Source organism: Periplaneta americana, chromosome 5 (assembly GCF_040183065.1).
Source record: "Periplaneta americana isolate PAMFEO1 chromosome 5, P.americana_PAMFEO1_priV1, whole genome shotgun sequence".
NCBI lineage: Eukaryota > Metazoa > Arthropoda > Insecta > Blattodea > Blattidae > Periplaneta > Periplaneta americana.
The window spans coordinates 93,062,950-93,085,310 of NC_091121.1; the positions used below are offsets into that span (position 1 = coordinate 93,062,950).

General features: G+C 36.4%; 1 protein-coding gene across 2 annotated transcripts in view; it reads right to left on the minus strand.

Moving 5' to 3' along the window:
* LOC138700003 (circadian clock-controlled protein daywake-like) overlaps positions 1 to 22,361 on the minus strand; it is a 56,291-nt gene that overhangs the window by 24,905 nt on the left and 9,025 nt on the right. The window contains exons 1-2 of one of the 2 annotated variants that reach the window (XM_069826271.1): positions 10,732 to 10,886; positions 3,695 to 3,787 (exon numbers count right to left, since the gene is read on the minus strand). In XM_069826271.1, coding sequence (XP_069682372.1) covers positions 3,695 to 3,787; positions 10,732 to 10,801 — 163 coding nt within the window. In that variant the 5' untranslated portion in view covers positions 10,802 to 10,886. Of the gene's footprint in view, positions 1 to 3,694; positions 3,788 to 10,731; positions 10,887 to 22,361 lie in introns of those variants that run through there. The other variant, XM_069826270.1, reaches the window with a different exon arrangement.

The window sequence follows — 22,361 nt, forward strand, 5'->3', positions numbered from 1 at the left end:
GCAGCGAAAGTACTGAACAATTTACAAGGGATTTAAATAAAGTTGCAGATTGCTTAAATTCAAGTATTCTCATTAAAGGTCTCTATAAAGGTTCGAATTCTCACACCGTCCTCATCAATTTTCTTCATTCCATCAACACTACAAACAATACTTTCGCATCTGACAGAACCATGGAATCTTTGAGAGTTTCTCTTCAAAGTACACTGGAATTGTGTGAATTTCTTTGGAGCAAAGGGTTCCGATATGTGTTAACTGCAAAATTACATCAAGATCCCCTGGAACGCCATTTTGGAATCATGCGATCATTGGGCTGCGACGACCATCCTTCAACTATTGATTTCCTCCAATTACATATGTTGCAATGCATTTACGTCCCTATAAAACAGGCCTGTCATCTGGGGGGAATTGCGAACCAAAATCGGATGCGCCCTTGACATCTTTCGTGAACCAAATGCGTTTACTAGTCCGAAATGTAGAACAGCGTAATAAAGAAATAAAAACATCGACGGAAAAAAATCTTAAACAAAAAATTGTCCTTCAACATGATTCCGAATTTCAACATTGGGAAAGTGCTATTCCAGAATTAGAAAATTCATCTACTCTCGCAGAGAAATGCTTGATATATCACTGGCTGGATACGTGGTGAAAAATAGTTCTAAATTTATTCAATGTAACCAATGTGCTCGCTCCCTCCGTCATCATGGACACAAATCACCGTATTCCGCACTTACAGAAATAAATTATTAAGGATCTGATCGTGACATCTCCTCCCTGACTCATCCTTCGAAGAGCGTGTTTCATATGCTTATGCAAACAGAAAAGGCAATAAAAGAAAAATTGAGCGATGGAATGTGGGGCGGCATATTTCACGAGTGCATAGACAGTATTACCTCAATTGTAATTAAGCCACCGGGAACAGGATGCTGCTTGGATCATGCCATGGATATCATACCGAAACTAATTTTTCACTATATGAAATGTCGGTTCTTCTTTCGGACGAAACAAATCCGACGAGAACTCCAAGCTCCGAGAGCAGACAAATCATCTCGTAAATTCTCCAAAGTGTCGGACAAGTAACTGTTGATGAATACATATTGCACGCCTACAAGTAGGCCTAAGTTAAGTTCTACATATTAAACTATTATTTGTTTTACAGTGTGATGTATATGAATGTGTTTTTCTTTCAAATAGTTTAAGTACAATGCCAGTTACGTACGTATATGGAGCGAATGGTAAACAGTGCAACTTACGTTAAATGTATTTTCGTACTTACACACTGAACAGACTGAGCGAACTCTGCACTAGCGCCGCGCGGTATCGGCCGTTTGAATTAACAGAGTGCGACCACTACTTCTTTCTATTCATTAAGCTCTGACTGTAGATATCAGGCCACGTGGTCCAACAACATGTAACATCACCTGTCTCCGAATTGTAGCGAAGATACCCGAAGGGAACTCTGTGTCTAGAGAGCGGCCACTTTTTCTTTTGACAACTGTCCATAGGAGACTGTAAATTCTTACATTCTCGAAACAAAGAAATATAATTACATATAGGAGATTTTATTATTTGCTCTATCATTATTTAATAGAGCAAAAATCTTAAAATCGATAAATATGTCACATATTGCAGGAACAACGACGATATGATATTTCCGTGCAGGAATTCTACGTTAGCATATGATGAAGAATGGATAGAACAGAGAAAAATTCTCTCTGGCACCGGGACTCGAACTCGGGTTTTCAGCTCTACATGCTGACGCTTTATCCACTAAGCCACACCGGATTCCAGTTCTAATGCCGGATCGAATCCCCTCAGTTTAAGTTCTACCTCTCAATTTTCCCTTTGGTGGCCTACCCTCATGTACTGTGTCACAGAATATGTGACAGTGGCACATCGGTACATCATAATAATATGATATGCGTAAGTAATCACGTAGTGATTCAGGACGGTGCTCATACCGTCGGATCCCGGCCACTTAGTCACTCGTAATGAGTGCACCTCTGTGCATAGTGTGTTGGACATTGTGCCACTGTCACATATTCTGTGACAGTACATGAGGGTAGGCCATCAAAGGGAAAATTGAGAGGTAGAACTTAAACTGAGGGGATTCGATCCGGCATCGGAACTGGAATCCGGTGTGGCTTAGTCGAAGAAGTGCCAGCACGTAGAGCTGAAAACCTGGGTTCGAGACACGGTGCCGGAGAGAATTTTTCTTTGTTCTATCCATCCTTCTTCATACGAAATCTTGAGTTAAGTGAGGGTTCTAAAGAGTAAAGTTCAAAACTTACTTTTGTTTCTTCTACTGTATAATTAAAATTGTATGTTCACTGGAATGGTTTTCATTACAAAATTAACTACGTTTAGTTCTTAAAACCAACAAGACACTCGAAATCAAAATATGTTCTTATAAATTTATAATTTGTGTTAAATATCGTGGGCTTGCAGGCAAAAGTTTGTAAGTTTCATTGCTTTCCTACGTATTAGTTACCAACTTTTTTTCAGTAAGTCTATGAATATAAAATTATACACAGTTAAATATTGGCATATAATATTAATATTAAATTCTAAAATAATGTTTTCTAGATCTGTAGATGAGAAGAAAGAGAATATATTACATACAAATCTGGAATCTGTTGATAAGAATTCCGACGGTGAATTCTATCGGTAAAGAGAAAATTATCTTGTTCCTGTAAGATGGGCTACAAACTAGGATGATACGATGCATAAAAAGTCGTAAGTGATAAGCTATAATGTCTTAGACCAGTGGTCGGCATTTCTTGTCTCGCAAATCAACCCCTCAGCACACAAGCAGGTGTGGAGTGGTAAGGCATGATCTCCCTCCCTCCCCTTAGCCATCACTTGTTCATTCAAAGTTACGCAGTGTTCAAGTAAACACGACAGGATTAGTTGTAAAATCAAAAAGAATTTCGCGTATGATAGACGAAAATCTCGTTGCTCAGTTAAAATTCGCTACATACAGCTTGACTTTTAATTCTAATAAGTTAATTACACGTCCATCTGAATATTCAAATTGTGTATAAAAAATCAAATCATACAAAAATTAAAAAGAAATAAACAAATATTTAATGACATTAATTTAATTGAACTTTTCCATAGTTTGGTATGTTCACTGTCCGTCTCTGCGCACGCAAAACTTGCAATAGTGAAGATGTTCCGCGACTCCTCTTATATTTCCCTCCTTCCACCTTCACTGTTGCTGTGTTTTGCGGGCTGTATTTTAGATGACGTCATCTTTGCTGACTACCGTCTTAGACGATAGGTATCACTTGTGCTCGTTAAAACTGTGTTGAAGTAACCACACCAGAACGATGACAACATCTATCGTAAGATATATTGTGTATTGAGAGACATGCTTTGCTGGTCTCTTCGCTTCGTATCGCACGATAATTCAAAAACATCTTCACTCGAAGTGCTTAAGACTGTAACTGACTCGAAATAATGGCTCTTGAGGAAAGATCATATCGTTTTGGTGTGCAGCAAATTTATCTGAAGATCAAAGTCGTGTATCGCATTGATCTTACGATGCAAATCTTATGGCCTATGAGTACCAGTCTACAATCATTCGTCACTCAACAAATAAAATGCTATAGGACTACACTACAATAACAAAAGTGTAACTTACATTAATGGCATTGAAAATATGTCATGTGTTTAGTTTTAGAAGTGGACTTACCATGTTGGATGTTATCGAAGATCTCCTGCACTTGACGAGTTGAGCATTTGTCAAATTCCGGGTCATTTTTCCAGCAAGTCTTCAAAAATTCGGCTGAAAGAGATGTAAGGCAACGCATGATGAAATTTCTGAGCACTCAAATATCAATTAGCTATATATTATTACTAGGGATATGTTATTACTAGACATCGGATTTTAGGTAAAAATCTATTTTGTATCGGAGTGTGAAGCCACAGGAGCCCTGAGGAAACGAATCCTGCCAGAGTCCTTCATTACATTTAGCAGGAGGCACTTGGCATATACGATATATTAAATAACGCTAAATTCTGTGAGAGTGTGGGAAAATTTATGGCAAAAGTTCGACAACTGAGGGTGGAACTGGTCGAGGGAGAGGGGGCCGAGGAAATAAGGGGAAGAGTTATTTATTAGTGTTGTAATGATTTGTATTAACACTGAGCGAATGAGATAGGCTAATTAGGAGATAATGTTACTTTTGTACTTATTGTGGGTTTTTTCTATGTATTTGTTTTTTTTTATTGCGTATGTATTGTATATGTATATGTTTTATATGTAAGTAATCCAAGTAATAAAAATAGTGAAACATATATATATATATATATATATATATATATATATATATATATATATATATATATATATATATATCTGTGTGTGTGTGTTTTTCACTGTGTTTTTTTTTTCTTTCATGTCTTACATTTATTTTATTTTCATTATTTTTGTGAAATTTGGTATGAGTTAGATTAGTTGTAATTGTGCTAATTAATGATAACGGTAGTAATAACAATAACTCTTGTTTTACTATTTTATTCTTAGTAGTAGTATTTTTGTTTTCTTTGAAGATTCAAACTGTGCATAGTTATAGCACGAATGGCCGTACGGGCTCGTGCAAAGGATCTTGTGTACATGAGTTTGTATAAATGTGTATCAATAAATGCACTTCATTCATTCATTCTAAAGAAATAGATCCACATTAAGCTGTATTAGCATGTTTCATGGATTGTTACAAGTAGGCCTAATAGTGATAATATAGTCTAAAAATCCGCAATCTACTTATCACTCTTCCTCACGTTGTATTATTACCATAAATTACTGTTAGTAACACGATATTAGGAAGAAGGGCCTGTCATCATTAAACTGAAACAAGAAGGAACATGAATAATCCATTATATCTCAGTTTTACTAACAGTAATTATTTATTTTCCTATGAATTTCATGGTAAGAAGTGAGACATTTGTCGCAGCGTGGTACGACACTCTGCCTTCATCAAATAAATTTGCCGTCAATGTAGACAGCTATTTCTTCGCCGATACTTTCAGTTTTTCATCGTTCACAAATTCTGTGAACTTGCTCGTACTTACACAAGCTGTTTTATATGAGAAGAAAAGGTGGTAATCGCTGGGAACCCGCCTGGAACTATTAAGTGGGGTGATCGGAAAAGGGGCTAACACTTGAAGCATCGAAGCACCTCAAGAGTGTCTTGTGCGGAGTGAGACTTTTCATCGTGCTAAGTAAGAAGACGACACAAGAAATTTACAAAGGATATTATTTATTCTTGGTTTTCTGCCGAAACTTCTCAGTGAAGTTTCGATTGTACTGTCCGTTTTTAACCATATTCCATAACAACAAAAAAACCGCATTAGGTCATAAAGTGGTGACATGGTTTCGCAGTGATGCTCTTTAATATATTCTGCATGATCAAAACTTTAAAGAGAAAGAGAACAATTACGAAATATAAAGAACGGCTGTTTCGATAATAAGGAAATAGGAAGAAAGTATATGTAACGGACTCTTTAGTCATGTGGTCGGCATGCCGCAAGTCATTGCTTAAAACAGCAGAAGACAGACACCAGTTCGGACGAGAAGGAGATCAATTTTAACTTTCTTATTGGGAATAGAATTCATTTCATTGGATTTCTAGTTAGAAACTCTTCCGTTTTAGCCATAAGCGATAGACACTCCTATTCTTATCCTTCATGTAATTTATTGATTAGTTCTTATGAGACGCCTGGAAATGAAATATATAACAATAGTATTCTAGGCAGAAAAAGATATCAGATGATAGACGACATTGAGATATCTGGATCATATGCGGAGACTAAGAGGAAAACAGAAAAAAGGAAAGACTGAAGACTGCTGGGTTTGCAGTGAAAGACCTGCCCATGAGGAGAACACTTATATATGTATGTATGTATGTATGTATGTATGTATGTATGTATGTATGTATGTATGTATGTATGTATGTATGTATTTATGGTCTTGTTCTGTGCACACGACCATATTCAAATGTAGTGTTATATGAGAGAGAAAAGTCTTCTAACAAGTTACAAGTGTTCAAAAATACAGTTTTCTGAAGAGTTGGGAGCAAGTAAGATACTTTCAAATAGTGAAAATCCTCAGAAAGCAATAGTATCAGTAGTAGTAGTAGTAGTAGTAGTAGTAGTAGTAGTAGTAGTAGTAGTAGTAGTAGTAGTAGGGGAGAGTCGGGTAGTATCGGACACCGGGTAATATCGGACAGTGAGTTTCTTTCATCTACCACACGATGATAGTACCTGATTGACATGGTTACGTTTCTGTGATGTCGCATAGAGAAACGTAACCATGTCATTCAGGTACTACCATATGGTGGTAGATGAAAGAAACGCACTGTCCGATATTACCCGATGTCCGATACTACCCGACTCTCCCCTAGTAGTAGTAGTAGTAGTAGTAGTAGTAGTAGTGATATCAGTAGTAGTGGTGGTAGTAGTTTTAAATAATAGGCCCTATTATTAATAGCAGTAGCTTATTTTTTACATGTCCATCTATTATCAGACAGTACAACTCACTTCAAAATATGTGTTAGAAAAAGAACAATTGAAGAGTACAGGAGAAAAACAATCGAAGTCATAATTCTCTTAAGGGTGATGTCATCTTCTAATTCAGTATATTACTGCAAAATCTATTGCTGTTCCTAATGAAAAAGAAGGAAAGGATGACTGTATCCTGGTGATAATTCTCCTTTATCAGTTTTGATAAAAAAAACACTTACATTTTTCACTAATATATACCGAGAATTGTGACTTTTATTGTTTTTCTCGTGTACTCTTCAATTGTTTGTATGCAACTGAAGAAGTCAGCAGTGTATGCAAGTAGGGGGAAAGGAACTCGCCACACTACCCAATTATCTTCTGGCTTAATTGTCTCATGAGTGATGGCTTATTGATATCACTTATGAGATTCAAACCCGTCTTTGGACAGTTGACTAAATAACAACAAAGGTACTACGGTAAATCTGAGAAAATGTAACAGAACGAACATCGTACCAGCGCAATACAATATAACCTCAATCAAATAGTGTAAGTTCTTACAGTCAATTACTTAACAATATTACATGCATTGAACCTTTATGTTATTACATGAAATAGTATTATGTAATAACATGAAGGTTCAATGCATGTAATATTGTTAAGTAATTGACTGTAAGAACTTACACTATTTGATTGATACTATACTTAACGGATCCAACATGCTTTTAAAATTACAATATAACCTGCTTTTAATGCTCTTTAGACTTAGGCTATATTGAACTTTAGAATTTTAACCTGGTTTAAACGTTTTTTATCTTTTATGTACTTTGTAATTGCATGATCATTTTAAACATCTTATATCTTGTACGTCTTGTACATACTCGTGTAACTTCTTATTACTTTTATCTGGTTTATTTTACGACGCTTTATTAACTGCTATGGTTATCTAGTGTCTGAGTGAGATGTAGATGATAATGTCAGAGAAATGAGTCCAGGATTCAACGTCGACACTTACCTAGCGTTTGCACTTAATGGATTACGGAAAAAATCCCGGAAAAAACCTCAAGCGGGTAACTTTTCCTAACCAGGATTTAGACCCGAACCCGCTCATTTCATGATCCGACCAGAGATGTTGACAACTGTAACTTTTACCATGCTACAAGTGTTCAAGTATACATTAGACCTTAAAATGCTCAAATAAAAGATAGAAAATTTTAGTCTAATGTCATAAATAAATGTAAAAGGATGTAAACACATTTGATAAGTTAACGACGAAATTATATAAAATATAAATAAATGAATAAAACGTAACTTAACGGAATACACAATTTCAGTAGAAATTATAAATAACTTGAGTTCTAAGAATTTATGACGAAGAAAATAATTAAAGCACATGACAAGATTGGCCTATTCCGATATTTCGACGTAAGACTTCCTGAATGCAAGGTTAGTGTTTTGGCACCGAGACATTTCGCTCGATAAGCAATTGTTTTCAGGCAAAGAAAGTTTTCATTTTTTATTTTATTTCTTTTTATTTATTTTTATTGGATTTATCCAATGATAACAAGCAGGGTTGAATTTTAAAATATCCTAGAACGAGAAGTGAATTACGCTCGCAGCCATGTTATTAAGCATTAGGGTTCTTTCTACGTGGGAATTACCTACAAGGAACAACCATCTTTACTTCCATCTTGAGACAAAGGTTGATCCCTATGCAGTAGCCCTGACCTATTTCTAGTTGAACTAAAATTTCTATTTTGTGACACACAAATGACAGAAAAGTGTTACGGCTACATGCCAAGTTGCAAGTCTGTGCATGTCCGCATTGGTTCGTAGCAGATGTTAAAGTGGCCGGAGGTGCTGCGTCAGTAAAGATACTGTATAGAGTCTGTTGAACAAAGAGCTGTGATTAAACACCTAGAAAAGAATGGAATTCACCAAAATATGACAGGTACCTACTGTAATTTATCTTATGGTGTAGTAAAAGGTTGTATCGAATGTTTAAATGTGGGAGAACTGGCACCACACCAGAAAACATCAATAAAGTGCATGATTTAGTGCTGCAAGACCGACAGTTACCATCAGAGATTTAGTAGAAGAACCAGCTTCTCATACGGTAGTGTGCACAATATTTTAGTCAACAAATTGGGAATGAAAAAAATAACTGCATGGTGGGTGCCTCGAATGTTAACGCGGACGCTGAAACGACAAAGAGCAGTGCTCTGCGAGAAGCATTTAACTAATCTTCGGGAAAAAAAAAAAAAAAAAAAACTTGAATGATACATGACTATGGATGAGACCTGGGTTCATCAGCATCACCCTGAAACCAAAATTCACAATATGGAGTGAAACATAACGGTTCACCGACCCCTAAATTCAAGGTGCAGCCATCGACAGGAGGGAGAGGAATTTCCAATTCCATCTAACTTCTAAATTGTGTTTTTTTTTTACGAATTCCTATACGTAGGCCTATAATTTTGTTTTATTTGCAGTTTTTCTATTATGTTGAGATCCTGTTGGGAATGGCGATATCAGACACTTTTTGTGAAATATTTTTGATCTGCGATAGTATAATTTTCACTTAAGTATCTTAAATGAATAATCATTATTCTAGTGTTTAACGCATTATACTCAGTAACTCACTAACTGGTCCACCGCTGTGGTATCGTGGTAGCGTGTTCGCTCCCGAACTCAGCTGGCCGGGATTCGATTCCCCGCTTGGGACGAGTTGCCTGGGTGAGGTTTTTTCGGGATTTTTCCCTCACTCCTATGGATGAATATGAGGTAACTTTATCAGGCGTATGGAACCCCACTTATTCTCGCCACTTCCTTTCCCCCCTTATCATCCTTCCCTCATCTTTCCGGTTGTCTTCCTTGGTTTTCAGATCGCGACTGCGAGCGGCCCTCTGAAACTGCTAGCTCTCTCGACCGGCCTCCATGGATATGTCAAAGCATGGTAGTTGGTTACCCAGCGGCGGAACTCACTCCCCTCCCGACGGTAGGAGTGGCCTACATTTCAGACCGTTAAGGAGAGGGGAGGGGTGGCGTACACCTCAGACCGTTTGAGGGGAGAATGTAAGGGTTGTTGGGGGGGAATGGTATACGGATTTGGAAAGATGGCAGGACTGGTCGTTAGTGTGTTGGCGGTTAGGTCGGTTCGGCGTGGATGCGGACGGTGGGCATGCAACTCATTTCAGGGGCGCTCAATAGACCTCAGATCGCGGTGCACGGGGATGTTCCCCTCCCGGTCTCACAGAGAGAAGGAAAACCCAGTAGCTGTGTTGTCAACTGTTTTCTGCACCGATATAACACTAATCATTGCAACAATAAATTTAATTCCACGTGATTTAAGAAAACGGGGTCGGCTTGGGTGGCGCAGTCAGTATAGTTCTGGCCTTCTGTGTCCGAGGTCGCGGGTTCGATTCCGGTTCAAGTCGATGGCATTTAGCCAGCAGATTTACTGACATGTAAAATAACTCCTACGGGACAAAATTCCGGCACACCGGCGACGCTGATTTAACCTCGGCAGTTGCGAGCGTCGTTAAATAAAACATAAAAAACGAAAAGTTTCCTTAAACGTATGTACGATAGAGATAAGTTTCATTATTGAAGGTGTATCATATGTGCCGCGGAGGCGGAACAGTCCTCACCGCTGTGCTGTCTGCTGATATACTGTTGCATAGCTTAAAAATGGCATTATATATTAATGTCATTTAGCAATTCTTTACCCTTACGCCTAGTAAAGGTTCAACATATGAATTTCAATATAGTCGATGTGGAAATCAAACAACCACACACATTATTTGTTAGTTACCCACTTAATTTCATTATTGTCGATTGCAGTACACGCAATCCTTTTGACATTCCGTGGAAGTCACGGTCGTGAACAGTGACTACTTTTGGAGAAGCAGTACTTGCCGTGAAAATAATTTTATTCAAACCCCCAAGATAGAAACATTTTCCCGACGTGCATGATATGCCATTGTTCAGTTCCATCATTGACCTTTTGATGTTCCATAATTGAAACTCCTCTTGATTTGATTTTCGCGTGGAACATAAATTTTTATTTTTTTCAATGTGATAAATCGTGCTGTATTAGATGGAAACAGCATTATATCAATTTAACGTCCTGTATTCTTCTAATACGAAGTCCAAAAATATGTAACTTTGGTAAACCCGCTAATGGTATGAACAGTCCTCAATAGTTAGAATTACCCTGTCAGTACTCACGTTTTTCCTTAATGTAACACAACACCGCACCAAAGCACAACACAGTCACCACAAACCTCAACGCCCTCATCTCGACACAACACCACAGTCAAGTGGAAAGAAGCAAATGGAAGTTAGCCAAGGAGGAGTTCTTTGCATGTATGTGAGGTTGCATAACTAGAGGTCTTCCCCTTGTGTTCAGTTTTATACTTAGAGGACAACCTCCCCTCTTCTTAAATTACAAATTGTAGAGTACACAAGTAGGAAAAAAACCGCAGCTGACTAAGAATAATTTCAGCTGACTAAGAATAATTTCGTGACTATGCATCCCTCAAATCGGTAGTGGAACTAGATGTCTGTCATCCATTGTTTTATACGCTTCGGTTGACACAATGACAATTCATATTAATTTGCCGTTACGCTCATGTTTTCTCATGGTCTTTTTGTATTTGCTTATTTTATGTATTGTACTACAGTGGACTACCCAATAGGCCTGTATTCGTGTGTGGGAAAAATTTGATCAATTTTCACACGAAGACTATGAATAAGCTTTGTGAAAAATTTTCGAAACAGCTGAGACAGAACAACTGTTCTTTACCAGCTAATGATGCACTCTTCATTTAACAAATCACGTGTATGTATCAGTATGTATGTATGTATGTATGTATGTATGTATGTATGTATGTATGTATGTATGTATGTATGTATGTATGTATGTTTGTATGTATGTATGTATGTATGTATGTCATGACACATTACACAAGACTGGAAGTTCATAAAACAAGTCCTAGATGGCAAGATCTGTTGGAATATTGAAGAAACTAAAAATCAACAGGAACGTGGTATGGATTCCTTTTCCACTGGGCCCTTCAATTATGAAATCCTTATCTTTCCCGGTGAAAATTAAATTGTGTTTATTTAGGTAACAAGATTAGCTTCAAACGAAGTACTTTGTTCAAGAATAAAATATTAATAATTATGATTACATCATTAATAATATTTCTTAATAACATAAATCCAATAACTAACAATAGGCCTACAGAGATAATACTTCATGAAAATATTTATATACCATTAAATGAAACAAATTCGTTAATAAAATTATATAATGAACCAACAAACTTAATTGCAAAATTACATTACCACCTTATTTATTTATTTTTTTATTTTTTTATTTATTTATTTATTTATTTATTTATTTATTTATTTATTTATTTATTCACCCATTAATTTATTAACTGGCGGAGAAGAGCTTGATGGCTAATGTTGGGAAGAGGAAGCAGAGGTCTAAAGTATGAACCAAAAATTTTTTCATGTGTTATAAGATGCCTCTTTACTCTCAGAAAATTTGTGCGTTGTGCTCAATGCCACCGGAAAGAATGGTTTATGACTTTTTTTTCACAAATCGGTAAACACGATGATGGAGCAATTTGTGGTTACAGTGATGGAAAAACACACAACAACAACAACACACAATCCAACAACCCATATTACCATGGCGACAATGGATAGCATTGAAGGAATGTTTCCAGTACGACTAATTTTAAAACATTTGTGGCCGCGCACTCCCCTGACTTAATTTCTACAGAATTGTTCTTTTGGGGATATCTCAAGGACTCCGATATTGAAATCATCCTCACACAATTGAAGAGCTGGAGACCAACATTAGACTGTCACACCAATATATCAACTGAAACATTGTAAATAGATTTGCAAACATAATTCGTCGTGTACTTACTGTGTGTGTGAAATACAAACGTGTGCAAATTATTAGACTCAGCACCACATTTTTTTACATTTTCATAATTATCATGAATTACTACCCACAAGATAATTCTATAGGACTCTATACGACAGTGTCAGTACAAAAAAGTCCTAGAAACCCGAATTTTTCCACAAATGAGGGACTGGTTCCCTGATGGTGAATGTGTCTTCATGCAGAAAGGAGCACCTTGTCCCAAAGCCAGGTTTAACTAATTTTCTGGTTGAAAATAATGTATACGTCCTTGCCTGGCCAGATAACAGCCCAGACGCAAATCAATTTGAAAATCTTTGGTCTATCGTAAAGAGAAAACTAAAAAAAAACTATGATTACCACCAAGGTGGACCTCATAGAAGCACTTATCGAAATATGCACAGGAATGAAGACATCAAGAAACAATGTGAAAATCGCATGAATACCATGCCAAACCGCATAAAATTGATCATAAAAAACAAAGGGTTTCATACTAAATATTAATTGTTGCAAACAGTGTGTAATAAATTAGTTTTGTAGAATAAATGTTACTTGAATCATATATATATATATATATATATATATATATATATATATATATATATATATATATTATCGTTTGAGTATAATAATTTGCACACATCTGTATATAATGGCGGATATTTTCAGAATTTGTTATCAAATATAACCATGTATTTCCCCATAAGGTTGCATTACTTTTTTAAAACTTTGGATTTAGGATGTGAAGCAACTTTTAACTGGAATAGACATTTAAACCAAAAATATATATAGCTATCAATTACCTACTCTGTAGAATAAAGAGAACTTTAAAAAAATAAGAGAATATACGAAACTGAAATTTTATCTGCATTAACATATTATAGATCTGAAACATAGATCATAAATTGAAACTGGTAAAAGGGTGATGAAACAGCTGAAATGAGATTTCTGAGACCTATGGCTGAATATACTTTCAGAGATAAGATACTAATTGATAATATGAGATAACAGGTAAAAATGTGGAATCTAAATTAAGAAAATGAAGCTATAGGGTAAACATTGGTAATTTCGTGATAATTTCATGAAAATTAATTTAAAATGCAAATGTGTAAATATATCCTTATTCCGATTTTTTCATCTCAAAGACGATAATTTGCTGTACAAATCTGAAGACATAAAAGATTGGACACGTTCTTGAACAAGTGCCAAAACCACTTTTACAATTAAGCTAAAAGGTTGGTTATTTCGTGATAACCTTGGTAATTTCGTGATATTACATTGCTAATTCCGTGAGAGGTAGAAGAATTGTGGAAAAATTCATTAAAGTCAAATGAAATTCTCATTTATTGTTACAAGACTTCAAACATAGTAATTCTGTCTAATATTCATAGCAAGAAAACATATAAATAATATCTACACATAATAAGAATGAAATCAAAGTAAAAATTGAAATTGAATAGGGATCTTCTTTGCCCTGAAAGGGTGAACACTTTTATTACGGATTTTACTATAGCCTATATTACTAGAGTAACTACAAAAGTAATGCATAGCATTTGTTTAAAAAATTATATTTTTATCCTACAGCTTTGCTATTTTCACAGAATGTAGATGCATCCTTTAGGAACAAAATGCCACTTTTCCACATAATCCCCGTCCCTTTCAACTGTCTTACGTAACCTAGGAACGAGGGCCTGTAGACCAGCACGGTAAAAGTCTGGCCCAACACGTCTGAGCCACGCTTTAGCAGCGTGCACAAGGGAGTCATCTTCTAACCTCGTTTCGCGAAGGGATCCTTCAGTTTACCAAAGAGGTGGTAATCGCACGGTGCCAGTTCAGGATTGTAAGGCGGGTGTTTCAGTGTTGTCTATACGAATTTTCTGATCTGGTCTGTGGTCTTATGACTGACATATGGCTGTGCGTTGTCGTGCAATAGCAGAACATTCTGCTTCTCCCGATGTCGTCGAACACGACTCAGTCGGGCTTGAAGTTTCTTGAGAGTTGCCACATACGCGTCAGAATTAATGGTGGTTCCGTGTGGCATGATGTCCACAAGCAAGAGTCTTTCTGAATCGAAAAACACAGTAGCCATAACTTTTCCTGCCGAAGGTGTACTTTTGAATTTCTATTTCTTTGGTGAATTTGCATGATACCACTCCATTGTCTGCCTCTGTCTCCGGTCCAAAATGGTGGAGCCATGTTTTATCTTCTGTCACAATTCTTGCACGTAAGTCATCTAGCACTTATCATAGGCACTTAGCATGATATCAAACCAAACAGAAGCTACACTGACCCCATTGCGTCTCCCTTTTCTTTTTTGTTATCACATCTTATCTCCAGATTTCTAAAATTCGTATTGTAATACAATTTTTAAAATAGTATAAAATGTAACGCTTAATGCTCAACAAAATTTCGCCTCAAACAGCTAAGATTTCTATCAGTAAAGCTAAGCCTATATGGCGACTACAGCTGTATCTGAAATTCCAAAAACATTTCCTAAAATTTCATGAAGATGCAATAAATCTTTGTACCAAATATCATATGCTTACCTTTAGTAATAAGCCTGTAATGTAATTACAAACATTCACAAAATTAGTACGCCTGAGAAGTCGACGCTAACTTGCTCTCTCCAAACATAAAAGCTTACTGAAGCAGCTACAATAGTCACACAAAGCGTAGCTGTATGTTTCTGGAAACTGGACAACATATTCAATCCCTTGGCAGAAATTTGAATCTCGTAACACCATTGGTTAGTTCACGAAAGAGCAAAGAAAAAGTATCACGAAATAACCACTGCCACGAAATTACCAATGTTTACCCTACTACATTACTCCCACTTAAGAGGAAGGGCTCGGGCTGGGATTGCCTTTTGGGTGAGCCATTGTGCTACCCGGGATAGAATAATGTGCGTGCTCTAAGGCCCTCTCGCTCCTAAGATCCCTCTACAGGCACCTCTAACTCCCTTACATCCTGCAGAATCATTTTACCTTTCCGCGTAGGCATCACCGCGGCCTCTCAACCCCGGTTCCATGAGGTACCATGAATTCAGGGGAGAATCCATGGTACACAGTACTACCACCAGTAACTAATGACCACTTACCATGGGATTCAAGTTCGATGGCGGCCCGCAGCCGACTCTGCATCGGAGCGAGACCGAAATATGGGAAAGAATCAGAGATGATGATGAAAGATGGGAAGTGTAATTATGATGGCGAAATGAGGCCGAGGTCCAAAGGCAAATCCACTTCAGTTGGTTGAGGGAAACCTCGGAAAAATCTCAACCAGGTAACTTGTCCCAACCAGGATTTGAACTCGGACCCGCTACTTTCACGTTCAGACACGCTAACTGTTACTCCACAACGGTGTACTCTGTGACGTCTGCTTATAATTATGTTTTTCCTACAATATGAGTTGGAGGAGAGGGTCAATATATTCTTTCCCTCGGACTGGGTTAGAAATAGAGGATTGATCACCAATGTGTATTTGGTTCAGTGGAGGAAACGGTCTCTTACTCTTGGGTTTCCGAAGAAGACGGATGGCTTAGCTCAGCGACCTGGCAGCCAAAGAACATGGCGGGTAACGTGGGTTTGTCTTCTGTAACGGACCCTCGACTTTAATTGAGTAGGTTTATTTATCTTCTTTTTATGATACTGTAATTTTACGAGTGACTAATGAGTGCACCTCTGCACATTAGTGTGTTGGACTGTCACACATCTGTGACACAGTGCATGAGGGTTGGCCACTAAAGGAAAACTAAGAGGTGAAGCTTAAACTGAGAGTAATTTACAATTCATTTTAATATATCAATATGCCTGGTAAATTATTAATAAGTATTTAATGAATTTCAATCTTAAGGCATATAAACTTGCAAATGTTTATTTGCTATTTAATAACAATATATGAACGTTTTCGCCGTTTAGGGCATCTTCAGATATAACAAAACATGTTATCTGGACCTATAATAGTATATTATGCAAATAACAAGGATAATAGAGAACAATATATATGATACATGAAATTCATGAGCTTTACGTAGATATAACATGATACAGGATGAATATTGAGATAATCTTTGAATTTGAACTTAGACTGGACGAATGTTTTATTTTATACATATAGCTCATGTTACAATTAATATACAATGTTTAAAATTTGTCAATGATGTTATTTTTTAAATTTACAATGATGATAATAAAATATTTAAAGTAATCATGGCTGAAAGTTGTCGTAAGTTACAAGATAGTATGCGTAGTTAATGTTCGTGTGTTTTGTAATTATTTCACTTAGAGAGGCCGTTGGCATTTGAATGAATGTTGTTTGACGTTGATGACTACTTTACAATTGATATACAGTGATTAAATTAGTCAATGTTAAAATTTAAATTTTATAATGAAGATAATAAAATATTTAGAGTAATCATGGCTGAGAATTGTCGTAAGTTCAAGATAGTTCTCGTAGTTGATGTTGTATGTTTTGTAATTGTTTCACAATTCTCAGCCATGATTACTCTAAATATTTTATTATCTTCATTATAAAATTTAAATTTTAACATTGACTAATTTAATCACTGTATATCAATTGTAAAGTAGTCATCAACGTCAAACAACATTCATTCAAATGCCAACGGCCTCTCTAAGTGAAATAATTACAAAACACACGAACATTAACTACGCATACTATCTTGTAACTTACGACAACTTTCAGCCATGATTACTTTAAATATTTTATTATCATCATTGTAAATTTTAAAAATAACATCATTGACAAATTTTAAACATTGTATATTAATTGTAACATGAGCTATATGTATAAAATAAAACATTCGTCCAGTCTAAGTTCAAATTCAAAGATTATCTCAATATTCATCCTGTATCATGTTATATCTACATAAAGCTCATGAATTTCATGTATCACATATATTGTTCTCTATTTTCCTTGTTATTTGCATAATATACTATTATAGGTCCAGATAACATGTTTTGTTATATCTGAAGATGCCCTAAACGGCGAAAACGTTCATATATTGTTATTAAATAGCAAATAAACATTTGCAAGTTTATATGCCTTAAGATTGAAATTCATTAAATACTTATTAATTATTAAACTGAGATGATTCAATCCGACATCGGAATTGGAATCCGGTGTGGCTTAGTGGACAGAGCGTCAGCACGTAGAGCTGAAAACCCGGGTTCGAATTCCGGTGCCGGAGAGAATTTTTCTCCGCTCCACCGATCCTTCATCACAAATAAAATAGTATACTTCCATCTGTGGAAAATACATTGTCACCAAACTCAGTCACTAACTGTCGCAAAAATTTTATCTGCTTTGTTTTACTTTCACTTGTGTGCTACAATATGCTGACTGTGGGCACTGCGGCTGCAGTATTTGTTCTGTTGCGTTGAATGGGGGAAGCATGTAACACAAGTGATCAGGAGTCGAGGCTGTTGCAACCATAAGGAAAATTCTTGTAAGACGCAATCGAACTGCGTAAGCAATGTGCAGTAGGTTGTCGAATATAGACTATGACTACACCGTATGAAATGTCCGTTCATAAGCAGAAAAGAGTAAAAATGCAACAAAAAGTAGAACATTTCCTAAAAATGACTAATAGACAATAAAATACCGAAAATGCAAAAAATGCAAAATAAAAGTAGGCTATAGTTTATTAGTTCGTGTTGAAGTGAAACGAGTTTGTATTGCATCGTGCATTGTCTGTGATGTCTAAGGAAAAAGATAATACTTATCAACTTCCGGCCCCTACTAATCAGTAATCAGTGGTTACAGTGATGCAGGATTTCTACTTAAAACGACATAGAAAATCGCATTAAAACGAACAAACTCTAAGTACGTTGTCTGTAGATTTGAGTCATATCCATGACTTTTCACGCATAGTGATGTATCATTTTAATCGCTCTGTCTACAATAAAGGGAAGTTCAAATAAAGAATTAATAGCAATTAGTGTTTCATTTCACTTAATGTTTCCGTATTTCGGGTTCACCTAGTTCCGATTTCCGGGAGTATAGCGATAAGTTCATTTCGTCTTACTCATAACTTCTCCAAGCAGTTCTATTTAGTTCCGGCCGCGCCTCAACCGGTTTCTAGGCTTTCATACTCTCATATCTGTTCTCGTATCTCTGACTCGACTTTTTCCTATGCAATTTGTGTCCCATAATTACATCTTTGCCCACTCCATCCAGATGACATAATCATTTACAGTCCTATTCTTATTGAGAAGTCGCTCTGGGGAGTGAATTCCGGAGTGTGATAAATGTAGGGTTCACATAGCCAATTTAGTCACTTCCTTGAACCCTTGCAACCGTGTGTGAATCGCGCTACTTCTCATTATTGATTTACCTTTATTTTTCTTTATCACTGATTCAATCGTTCATTCATTAATTCACAACAGTATATTTTAAACGCATTATGTGGACTTTCGCTATACACTCTGTTTTTATTATGCAAAAGGAAACTTCCCGCTACAATTTTAAACGGTCTGACTGCAGACTGTCTAGGACGTTTCAGAACTAAGTTAACAAAAACAAATTTAACTAAAGGAATATTGTTGTTGTTTAGTCAACTGTCCGAAGACAGGTCTGAACCTCATAAGTGATACCAAGAAGGCACCACTTATGAAGCAACTAGGCAAGTAGATAATGGGGTAGGGTGGCCAGTTCCTTTTCCCCCTCCATTGCATACATCGCCGATTAGCTATATGTTACACTAATCATACTTCAGATGCATACAAACAAATGTTCTTCCTCTAACACATATCGTCAAGTGAGATGTACTGCCTGATAATAGATATACTATTGTACATATCAGCCAGAACCTCAATCAGAGGATTAACAGAATATATGAACTCAAAATACAGAACTACACTAAAAATAATTTCACCCAAAAATATTATAGGACTTCCTAATTCTCTAATTGTTCTTATTGTTATTAAAGATTCATTGCGTCAAGGACAATATCGCCACGTTCCATTAAATATGTATTATTGTGTTCGTTTCCACTGTACTAGAATCCAATAGCTTGAAAGCAATGAGGAACGTGAAATTTTAATTTGTAGTGTTTCGTACTTTGCAAGGTTCCGGCAAAATATCGTCTAAACTGGGTATAAAGCTTTCTTTATACAGAGTGTTTCAAAAGTGATGGTAAAAATTTAGAGATGAGAAGTAAAAACAAAAGAGAAGCCAAGACGTTCCAGTAAACACGGTTCCGCAAATTAATCGTTTACGAGATAATGCCATTTTGTGCTGGTTGGGGCCCACTGAATATTAAGTATCGTCATTTCCCATAACTATGGTCCTGGAACACAACTACGGTTCACGGTACAATCATTCAAAGAGCATTATAGAAATAACATAGACCGTTCGTAGATAGCTGCAGTGACTTGACTTCAAACTACAGTACAGTAAAAATATAGATAAACGAGGTACTACGTTATGGAGTACAAACTTTGAGTGGTTGTATCATGGACCATAGTTGTGTTCCAGGACAATAGTTATGGGAAATTACGGTACTAATTCCAACAAATGTTATGACAATTTTTTTTAAATTTATCCATCACGAGATAGTAAAATTAATAATTTTAGCTTCAACACCACAGAAATGTGATCGAAAATACACAAAAGAAACTTTTTGTTCAAACGACAGTGAAGTTTATTGATAAACAAGGTACAGTGCAATATGAACATGCTAACACTAGAATTTTATAGCAGGTGCTCAAAATGTTGATTATGCACTCGAATGCATCTGTCTAGACTTCTCCACAAAGAGAAGTCAGTTTACCTAGAGTATCAAAAACCCACAACATGTGCATCAAGCTATGGACTGCATTCAAATTAAAACCAGTAAGAACGTCAGTTTTTTGTAAATGTATTATTTACATGTAACTGCTAGTTCTAAGCCTAAAAGCTCTAAGTAAACATTTATATATAAATCAGTACTTGATTGAGTATGAAGGATAAATTGCTTCAGTTTGCAGTATTCACTTTTCGTAACCGCTTCGCGCAATTTATTAGTACGCGCAATTCGCATAGAGATTCTGATCATAACGAGCAACTCCAGCTCCTCCAGAGATTTAGAGGACCGGAACAGCAATGGAAAGATCAGGAGAATCTTGTGGTATAGCATAGGAAGTTCCCAAAGATGGAGTGATTCGTGTATCCATGATAATGGCAATGATAAAGATTATGTCAGGATTATATTTTCCTACAAGTTCTCTACTGATTTGCAGTTCACATTCCTAACTAAATCATCAGCATTTATCAGTCGGGTAACTCACTTAGCAGAGCCACTGACTGCGGACTGAAAGCTCAATACTAATGTAAATGAGGGAAATGGAAGGAGAAACACTTAAAAGAAACGCGAAACGCGTCCTTTCAAAGGAGACTGGGCTTGAGAAAACTGAATATGTGAGCTCCATGCATGCTGGCCGTTTGTGTCTGGAAGGTGTCGGATGGTGGGAGAACTTTTCTAGTTCCTAAACTTCCAAGACGGTCGGAAAGTGGAGCAGTCCTCATTACCTCATTCTAGTGCCAAGGACATGAAATCATGCAGTTCTATCTTCATGTCCACCATAGCATGTGGAAGAGTTATCTTTACCTTTATTTGACAATCAGTCTTATTAAGTCACCACCACCATCACCACCACCACCAACACCACCACCACCACCACCACCACCACCATCATCATCATCATCATCATCATCATCATCATCATCATCATCATCATCATCAAGTATTAGACCAGCGGTCATCAGAACACTGCACTTTCGGGCTAGCGCCTCTTACCCGCGCACAAGACATTGCTCTAGCGTGCATTCGTGGTTGCTGGTAACTATGCTGTCTCTCTATCCCTTGTGCACGACGGAGCATATTTCCTTACCCTCCATGCACTCTACCCATTTCAGCGAGTGCTGACGACTAATGTATTGATCTTTCGATCTGTTCCATCTCAAAATTATTGTTCACGCTATCTCTTCAAGGGTTGACCCAAACATTTCTTTCCTATAGGACTTATTGAAAGACAGTCTTTTATTCTGGTATCTGGCATACACTGGACATAATTTCTCCAGTTTAGTCATTCATTTTTTTACCCTTTCATCTAGTCATTCCGTTATTAAATGTAATGACGTTGCATCAAATGCTTTATTATATAGCGTCGGTGGAATTCCTAATAGCGAAATTATATTTTTGCGAGATGAATCCCATGATTTACCATGGGATTACTTTACATTAGTCGTATAGTTAGGGAAATCTCGGGAAAAAAACACAACCAAATAATGAGACCAAGCGGAAATCGAACTCATGTCCGAACGCAGCCTCATATCGAGTTAATGTAATGCAAAATCGTTAATGATGTAATTAATAATTAACTTCCTGTTGAATCGCAATTTAACATTGTTCTGAAGTTTCTTTTAAATGTATAAACACATAATTATGATCTCTATTTAAAGAATCGAAAGGAAATTACAATTCAAATATAACATATAAAATTACGAGCTTATGATGTGTATGAAAAAAGTAAATATACAGCTGAAATACGTAATTAGTGTATGCTATGTACTTGCCTCATGAAATTACTGTAATCAGGATCACGATAGGAACAAATTTAATAACACGTAGCAGAGCTAGCAATTAACTTAATATTAAGGCGTAAAAATAACAGTTAATATACTCAGGAAGCATAAAGTGGCTCCCGCATACAAGCAAACATTATGATGGGAGCAGATAAAAAAGTTAAATTTTTTTCTTCTACCATGTTAATAATATCAAAAGAAGTGTTTATAAAAATGTTGACCACTAAAACGCAATTATGAGGCCGTCCAGAAAATGATTTTCCCTGTGGCCATTTACAGAAAGAAGCACAATTACATGGAAAGATTTACTGAAACAGATATAGCAATTGTTGGG